The following is an 8,686-nucleotide window of genomic DNA, read 5'->3' on the forward strand; positions in this document are numbered from 1 at the left end:
AAATTGGACCGTGATTTTGTCGAAATTGTTTAATATCGTCACCAACAACCAGAAAAAAAGAGTTTGGGAAAGTATATGTGATAAAGTAAATTCTGTGAACACGAACGCCATGTGAGGACTGTGGACGAGGTTCGAAAGAAATTCTCAACATATACAAGCGATACAAAAAAAATAGTGCAATTGTAAAAAATAAGTTTTAAAGATGAATTGTTGCAAATGAACGAATCATGAGTGCTACCTGGCCATTTAGCAACAATGTTCAAAAATTTCAGTTTAGAATCACATAGACATTGATGGAATGAAAATGTTTCCTGTTAACATAAAGGTGTTCGTCGGTAGTTTGGGCTTTTATTTTGATGTGAGTACCATCTATTGCGTCGATTGCGTTGGGGAATCCCTCTATCTCATGAAACCCACGTTTAATTTCATTCAGGGCGCCTTGATTTGTTCGTGTCGGCTACTCTTACAACGCATTCAATTACATCACTGAGTACATACGATACACTCTGCCGAGAAATGTTATGAATGTCATCAGCTACAGCCTGAAAACTTCCAGTGGCGAAAAATCTCAATGCTACCATGATTTGTAAAGAAAATGTGAGTGCACATGACCTCAATGTAGGTCGTTGGAGTTCGTGTTCGAACTGTTGACACAGCTGAATGATTATATGTCTCGGCAGCCTATACTTGCTAACAATAGGGTCTCTGAATATCCTGTCTCGCCGTCTACGTCTCCTCAGTTGAAAAAACCATAAGACAGCAGCCATTTTTGTTTAGTATTAAACAAAGATATGTCTTAAGTCAAGCCCTTGTTTGTCTTAAATTTAAGATATTTCTTAAGAAGGCTCTTAAGTTGAGACATCATCGATGGACTGACTTAAGAATAAGACGTTGCTTAAGTTCATCTTAAGATATGTCTTAGTCTTAAGACACCTTCATAAGCATGCCTGCAGTTTGAGAGGAGCCCCATTTTGACAAATACCTCAACTTGAAAGGTATATCACTCTGACTGGTATCTTAGTTTGACGGATATCTCAATTTGACACATATGAACAGTTCAACAGGTGTCTTTGTTTGACAGGCATTTCGGTTTGAAAGCTATATTAACTATTTCAGTTTTCTTAGTAAATCAGCTTGTAGTTGTAGCCAATGATAGATTCGGATAACTTAACAGATTCAAATATGCACCTCAGACACGAAAATCATTTAATATTCATTCGTTTGATGAGATATCGGCGCTTCTGATTGGTCGAAAAATTTCTTTGATACCTGCATCAATAAAATTTTGAGTGCGTTTGCACTCAGCAGCCGGAACTACTTTTCTCTTGTTTAAGTTCTGTGCTATTTATAGAATGGGTATTTCCAGAAAAACGTGTTGAACAAAATCCAGAGCATGATGAATTTCTTTTTATTGTAAACAATAAAATACGCATTCACAAACAAACAATTTAAAACATTAAATATTAAAACACATAATGATGACGCAAATTTAAAAAAATCCCATTTAATCTCACGTTATCGTCTGCGTATCATACAAGTTCGATCATAAACATGGCTGATCAACCGGCGACCTTTGATCTTGGAAATATAACGGAACGAATTAAACTGGGCTACAATGAGGACGATTTGGACGAAGATATGTTGGCATTTTTGCTCGATAATGACGATCAAGAATTCACACTGAATGAAGTAGCTGTATCTACAAGCACCAATCAGGCTATTACTGAAATGACCAAAGCTTTTGAAGATCAAAGGCCACCGCTACCAGCCATTGCTGAGAAACCAAAACAAAGATTTAAATCATTAACTGTTGAGGAGCTGTGTGAAATTGAATCAAAAAAGCAATCTTCAACAACAAAAGCCAAAACAAAATGGGGAATGAAAATTTTGCAAGGTGGGTCTAAAACTTGTAATAACATACAATAACAAAGGGAAAATTATCTGTCACTTGTTTATAACCCAAATAAAAATATTTGAAAACTTCATAATACCTAAATGGAAAAAAAGCAATAATTAAAAAACAACACCTAAATGCAGGTGAAATAAATATATTAACAATAAACATGTGTAATGTTATAACTTAATAAAAATAAGAAAAAAGAGAATGTCAAACAGCAAAATCTGTCAAAAAGCAAAGTTAACATGAAAATTAAACTTTTCAAAAATTTACTAAAAATCCACAAAACTTGAAACATAAAATAAAAAAATAATGTAATCAAAACACTAACATAGAAAAAAAAATTTCAGATTGGAGCATTGAGAAATTTGGATTTCAACTTGATCTGCAGTCAATTTCAAAAGAAGAGCTAAATAATCACTTGAGATGGTTTTACACAGAAGTACAACCGAAACCTGATTTCAATGGCGAAAAGGAAAATAAAATGTCAAACGAATATCACAAAAACACATTAAAAGGTATCAGGTCTGCCATCAATCGTCATCTCAGTGACATAGGAAGGGACATGGATATAGTCCATGACAAAGCTTTTAAACAAGCCAACGGGGCTCTTGCAGGAAAACTTAAGCAGAACATGGCCCTCGGACTTTCCAAACCTACTCAGCACAAGGCAGTAGTGTCCCCCGATGATCTTCACAAAATATCACAATACTTGTCATCTATCTCCTGCCCTGTTATTCTCCGCTATCGTGTCTGGTTCAATTTATCCCTTCATTTCGTATCAAGGGGTTTAGAATTTCACCAACAGTTGACTCCCAAGTCCTTTCTCTTCCTTAAAGATGACAAGGGAGTTGAATATGTGTCCCTCTCCCACGAAACTAAGCAAAAGAACTGGCAAGGAGGGCTAGAAAACCAGGAAGCACCCCACGACAAAAGAATGTATGCGACTGGTGATTCGAATTGTCCTGTTCAAACACTTAAGACTTTTCTCCAGCATATCGATCCTCAAGCAACGTTTCTCTTTAACCACTGCAGTAAAGCAGCCTTATCCTCACCACAAACCACTGATATCTGGTACCTAGCTAAACCCTGCAAACCATACCAGTTTTCAAAATTTATGCCAGATATCTCCAGGAATGCTGGTTGCTCCCGGAAATACACAGCACACTGTCTCCGCAGCACAGCAATACAAGCTTTAAATGATGAAGGGTTTGAAATCCGCCATATCATGTACATGAGTGGCCATCGAAATGAAGCATCTGTCAGATCCTACAACAGGGACTGTTCAACGGCACAAAAGCAGCACCTGAGTCATGCATTGGCTAAAGTCGCTAAAGCTTCCTCTTCATCGGAGTCATCGTCCTCTTCGGCGGAGTCATCGTCCTGTATGGTTGCTTCCCCGTGCACTTCCAGGATTACTACCGCACTTCCACAACAGGCACATGTCGAGCCCACCGTTTCACCTTCACTATCACAGTCTGTGTTTAATACCATGCAGCATACCTCCAGTCAGGGTTTATCCTCGTCTTTCATATCAAACTCGGCCTTCAACAACTGCACCTTCAATTTCGGGTCGAATCCATTTAATTCTGCCTCGTAGAGCGTTGTAGTGTGACACATACGGCCATTTTGAATTGAACTGTTACTTTCGTTTTGTGTATTCCTACGCACGGTTCAAATTTTCATCGTTAAATTAAATCTTTATGATGACAGACATTCTTTGTTTTTATAGTGTGAAAAGCCAAATTAAATGATAAGAAATGAATTTAATAATTTTTCTATTGATCGACGTATCAAAGAAAAAATTGACCGGAAAACTTTTTCATCAATGCGCTACGCGCATTGATGAAGTTTTCCGGTCAATTTTTTCTTTGATACGTCGATCAATAGAAAAATTATTAAATTCATTTCTTAAATCTGTATATGAATGTAGGATATTTTTACAGCAAACACGAATATCCTGCATATACGAATAAGTGCGATATTGGGATTGTTTTCATATACTGCACTGTAGATAGACGGATGCAAAAATGCCATCTCGGCACCAGCATGCTGTGTAAAAAGTGACAATCGTCCTGTTAAATTACTTTATTTTATATGCACGTTGTTCAACCATAGCTGTACTAAAGAACCAAAATCTCCACCAGGTTTTTATTGGGAAAAATGAATTTATATAACTATTACCTTGGGCAAATGACCCCAGATTAGGGTCATGGTCAAACCACAAATGTCAAGGATAACTGTTGTATAAAGGATTAACCCCTGATCAGTCGAATGCTAGTTTCCTGAACAGACAGATAGACGGATAAGAGGATTCAAATATATCCTATTTCTTACAAAATTATAGATTGTAGAGTATTCAATATTAATCCAGCTAATTTTTCTCCAGATTTGATGCCCCCTTCACCCGCTGATAATTTTAACCCATAACACAAAAATAACTTTTATTTTGGTTGTGTTGTAAATACTACTACCGGTAGTTGAATTGTAAATTATAGAAGGAATGTCTTAATAACTACGACGTCATTCCGGACATTTTGTTTATAAATATCCGTGATATGCGTGCACCTCTTAATGTTATTCAGTGATGAAACTGTTAAGGCTCCTTCTTTTTACCGTATGTGTACTAACCGGTGAGTAATTTTTTTTTTGATATATGATTTACTAAATAATGAACTCGAAGTGTAATTGACTATACGGAAACAAAAAACTATCTGGCATTGTGTAGTAAGTGGGTGGCGGGGTTTAAACAATAACAAACCGTGATATTTTACAATCAAATAACTGACAGAGTAAAATATTTTGTTTAAGATATTATAAGTGATACAGGGAAAAATAAAAGAGAGAGAGAGAGAGAGAGAGAGAGAGAGAGAGAGATGTTACTGATGAATTGATTTGCTGCAGTCTTGGGGGTGTGTCCAGATGGAACGTATGGACCCCAATGTTCCTTAACGTGTGGCTCCTGCAAGAATATCACCTGTCATGAGGACACTGGAGTGTGTCAGGGGTGTTCTGCTGGGTACCTGGGCCTGCTGTGCGTTAGAGGTAAGTGCCCTGTTACATTTCATTAACAAATCATACACTCACTCTTAAACATAATAGTGTTTGCGATATAGCTATAATGGTCTCAACAATCATTCACTCGTTTGATAATCTTATGCTGTTATACAAATGATATACCAATTCTACAATATTATAGTTTAGATGCGATATACAATTTTTAATGTACATATGAATTTAACAACCATTTACACATTTATATATGATATTCATCAACATTCGGTTGACTCACTTCCCCTGTGTTACTTAGTGGTTGAGCGTAGGTTTTTGTTCGTACCAGAGTCGGTACGGAGGGTGTCAATACTGGCATCAGTTGTTCGATACCACTTTGGGACATCTTTCCTGCATATTAGGGACAACCTCCTGAATCGAGGTAATAATAAATACGTTATTGTTGCGACACACAATACTGGTTATACATGAAGAAATACATAGAATTATAACTTGCATCGAGGATATGATCAAATTGTTTACAAATTGGCTTAAATGCGTTTCTCAAATAACTTTGATAGAGAATTATCCATTTATTATTTGATATTTACACGTTAAAGCAGGAAATATTCAAGTTACGGCCAAGTCCTTTAGCGACATATTTGATTCTATCTGAAATATTAAACGACGACGATACTTTTACCTTGTTTATTTGCCAAACAATCAAAATAAACAACATTTTGTTTAAGCATTGAATGCAGTGCAGGCAGACAAATTGAAAATATTTGCTAATTTGTCTGAACCGCTTGGTGTGTTATAGGACCGACGACACCCAAAAATAAGCATTCAATGCTTTGATATATTAATATTCATACTGAAGTCTTTTTGTATGAAATATACTAATATAAAATTCAGAATTATGTTGTATTATACTCAGGCATTGAATCATTTGTTGAAAGAAATTATGTCACACCTGACATGGTGGGTGCACACAAATTGAGTAACCCAAGTTAACGCGTTATGAAAACTTGTTTGCACACACAACCGCGGTTATTAGACTAGGCTACATCTTTTTAAATGAATGTTTACATTTTTTTTAAATAAAACTTCCTGTATTGCAAATGTGTTTTTAAAATATCTTAAAATTTCTGTAATATCCTTAGGCTAAGTTAACAACAATAGGGCCACTGTAACTTATAAGGAAAGAAACACTACAGCTAATTTTCCTTGCTTAATTCTTTTTTTAAACACAGTTCAATAAAACAATAGAAGTTGTTCATGTACTGAAAGTTCGAATCTTGTTACTGCTGTGGTATTACTGCTGTCCTTTCCGATATATTTATTTTATCAAATAAAATATACAACATAGTAGTAATGTTGTATATTTTATTTGATGAAATGAAATATATCGGAAAGGACACTGTTATAATAAGCTCGCGATTTTTTGTTAAAGATCTTCGGGATTTCAAAATTCATGTCATATTGACTCGCACTTTAAAATATTCTAGATAGCTTCATAAAAATAAAAAGATAGTGAAAATGAACTCTTCATGTTAAAAAATTTCTACATGTTTAATACGACCCCAGAGCGTCATTTTACATGAGGCATCTGACGAAGAAGGAAAGTGGAATTGTTCGGCGGATCTAGGTGTTAGAACATTCTTAAAATAAATTGATGTAGTTTTTGCAAACTTCATATTTTCAAATTTACAAGAAATTTCATTTAATTAAGGTGCGGGAAAACTGTTATTTCATGGCATTAGCGCAAAATGGGCTGTAGTGTCTCCTTAACTAAGTTTTCTTCATTAAAAAAAAGAATTCATGCTTATGCTTATGCTGACTATGCTAATAATCGTAGTGGCTAAAAACATGAAACAAAAATTTGCATTTTATAATGTATTCCTTTTTCAAATGTTGTTTCTTTTTGGTAAATCACACTAAGCCAATTTTTTTTATTTATCACATGAATATATATGTGCCTGAGTTTATTTCATTTTTTATGCTGAGCTCCCCAGCGGTCACACGCAGAACATGACCATTTGTAGAGTAGATAAAATAACTGCTTTGGACAAGTTCTAAAAAACTACAGTAAAACACGGTTATAACGAAGTCCCAGGGACAGGCAATTTAACTTCGTTATAAGCGTAATTCGTTATATCCGTCAATTTTACAACATGAAATAGAGACTTGGGGAATGAAATTCACTTCGCTGTAAGCGTCAATTCATTATAAGCGTGTTCGCTATAACCGTGTTTTACTGTATATGATTTTTATTTCTATTCCTACCAGAGTGTACAATAGGTACATATGGAGAAAACTGCCTGCTCAGCTGTAACCAATGCGTTAATAATACTTGCGACCCGGTGAACGGCACATGTACTAATGGAACTAAACAAACCACCAGTTCCACATCTACTACTGCAAAAAGCACCACCACTTCCACGAAACAGACCACTACCACTCAAGGTAAGTCACATATCAACTCACGATTTTTGAAAATAAGTTTTCTGTGATCGAAACTGAAAAAAATCCCAACAACTTGAACAATGCTTATTGGTGTTTTGCTTTGATATTTTAAATCTCTAATTTCTCTTGTTTTCTCTTATTTTTAGAAAAAGGATTAATATTCGACAGCCCTGCGGTGTTTTGGGGTTTTTCTATCCCAGGTCTGGGGCTTGTTGGAGCGGGGGCACTCATCTTGTTTCTGATCATCGCAATTCTGTGTCACACGGCACTGAACAGGTAACCAAGAGGATTGCGTGCATGTTTACATCAAAGGATTCGAATTTTTGAAAAGCCTTCGTGTTTTAACTTTTGTCTTTTTTAGATGTTGTCCGAGGAAAGTACAAGTTGAACCGACTTACCACGCAAAACGACGACGATCAGAAAGAAGGTACATATTTATTAATCATCTACATACATGAATATTGGCTTACAAATAAATTGTTACGACATTTCTTTGTCTAGTAATTGAAATTTTTTTTTGGTTCCAGTACCTCATTCATGTACAGAAAATGGTCCTCCAGTCCGACATAAGAGATTTCTTACGCCTCATCTTGTGATCATCAAAAACCGGATGTAATATTATGTCAGCCCGACTTCTGTAAGAAGTAGAACACCACAGAGCGCAAAAGGGAGCAGCGACACCGGAAGCGCGATTCACTATAGCTACTAGCTTTTCGCATTTGCTAGAAACCTTAACAATACGTGGACTTCTGTTTTCATGTTCTTGTCATCATTTTGATTATCTTAAAATCTTATTAATACTCATAGAAGCATAGTCGGTCTTTATATCACGATTGAAGTACATAAATTAACCGAATTCTTTACAGCAGTAAAATAAATACCAGTATGATCAAATAATTTGGAACGTTTTTGTCAGAAAATTTGAAATAAAATGTTTATATTTGTTTTGTTGTTTAATGAACTAGGTAATTCACATTATTGCAAAACCAATAATTTTTTGTCTTATATTTATATATTTACATATTCAACTGTCTTTGTCTGTGGTAACATTACGAATCAATTTTGAACCCTGAAACCCAAAAACTTCATAAAACATGAGTGACACACAATGGGCGTGTCTTAGAGCATAACCGAAAAACGGTATTGGCTGCGCCGGGTAGTAATACATAGCATGTAGTGGTTTTAAAATAATGTTGTTTTAAAGTGTACAAATTGGAAATAATATAAATATAAGTAATATGGAATCATTCTTTGAATATTATGATGCGATAATTTCGGTTGGAGCGTGGTCAAATCTATCATAAATCCCTTAGGGCTTCATTAGATTTGACC

At 35.4% G+C, this 8,686-nt stretch overlaps 2 protein-coding genes across 3 annotated transcripts; both read left to right on the forward strand.

The window, feature by feature from the left end:
* Positions 1-1,222: 1,222 nt before the first annotated feature.
* LOC136270195 (uncharacterized) lies at positions 1,223-3,658 on the forward strand. Its single transcript, XM_066067052.1, has 2 exons — positions 1,223-1,894; positions 2,248-3,658. Exons 1-2 carry the CDS (start codon positions 1,552-1,554, stop codon positions 3,495-3,497), a joined length of 1,593 nt encoding a protein of 530 aa, XP_065923124.1. The 5' UTR covers positions 1,223-1,551; the 3' UTR covers positions 3,498-3,658.
* Positions 3,659-4,390: 732 nt separating this feature from the next.
* On the forward strand, positions 4,391-8,298 carry LOC117684939 (scavenger receptor class F member 2). Of its 2 annotated transcripts, none has more exons than XM_034459052.2 (6): positions 4,391-4,530; positions 4,802-4,942; positions 7,178-7,354; positions 7,501-7,630; positions 7,716-7,781; positions 7,856-8,298. In XM_034459052.2, exons 1-6 carry the CDS (start codon positions 4,485-4,487, stop codon positions 7,860-7,862), a joined length of 567 nt encoding a protein of 188 aa, XP_034314943.1. In that variant the 5' UTR covers positions 4,391-4,484; the 3' UTR covers positions 7,863-8,298. The 2 variants fall into 2 exon arrangements, with proteins under 2 accessions (XP_034314943.1, XP_034314942.1); XM_034459051.2 differs by having other exon boundaries at positions 7,882-8,298.
* The last annotated feature ends 388 nt before the right edge of the window (positions 8,299-8,686 follow it).

This window comes from Magallana gigas, chromosome 7 (assembly GCF_963853765.1).
Source record: "Magallana gigas chromosome 7, xbMagGiga1.1, whole genome shotgun sequence".
Lineage (NCBI taxonomy): Eukaryota > Metazoa > Mollusca > Bivalvia > Ostreida > Ostreidae > Magallana > Magallana gigas.

Excerpts from the sequence above, each read along its gene's own strand:
- LOC136270195 (XM_066067052.1), top strand. The coding sequence starts at position 1,552 with ATGGCTGATCAACCGGCGACCTTTGATCTTGGAAATATAACGGAACGA. Across the intron at positions 1,895-2,247 it reads GGGAATGAAAATTTTGCAAG|ATTGGAGCATTGAGAAATTT; the intron begins GTGGGTCTAAAA and ends AAAAAATTTCAG.
- LOC117684939 (XM_034459051.2), top strand. The coding sequence starts at position 4,485 with ATGAAACTGTTAAGGCTCCTTCTTTTTACCGTATGTGTACTAACCG. Across the intron at positions 4,943-7,177 it reads GGGCCTGCTGTGCGTTAGAG|AGTGTACAATAGGTACATAT; the intron begins GTAAGTGCCCTG and ends TATTCCTACCAG. Across the intron at positions 7,782-7,881 it reads CGACGACGATCAGAAAGAAG|TACCTCATTCATGTACAGAA; the intron begins GTACATATTTAT and ends TTTTGGTTCCAG.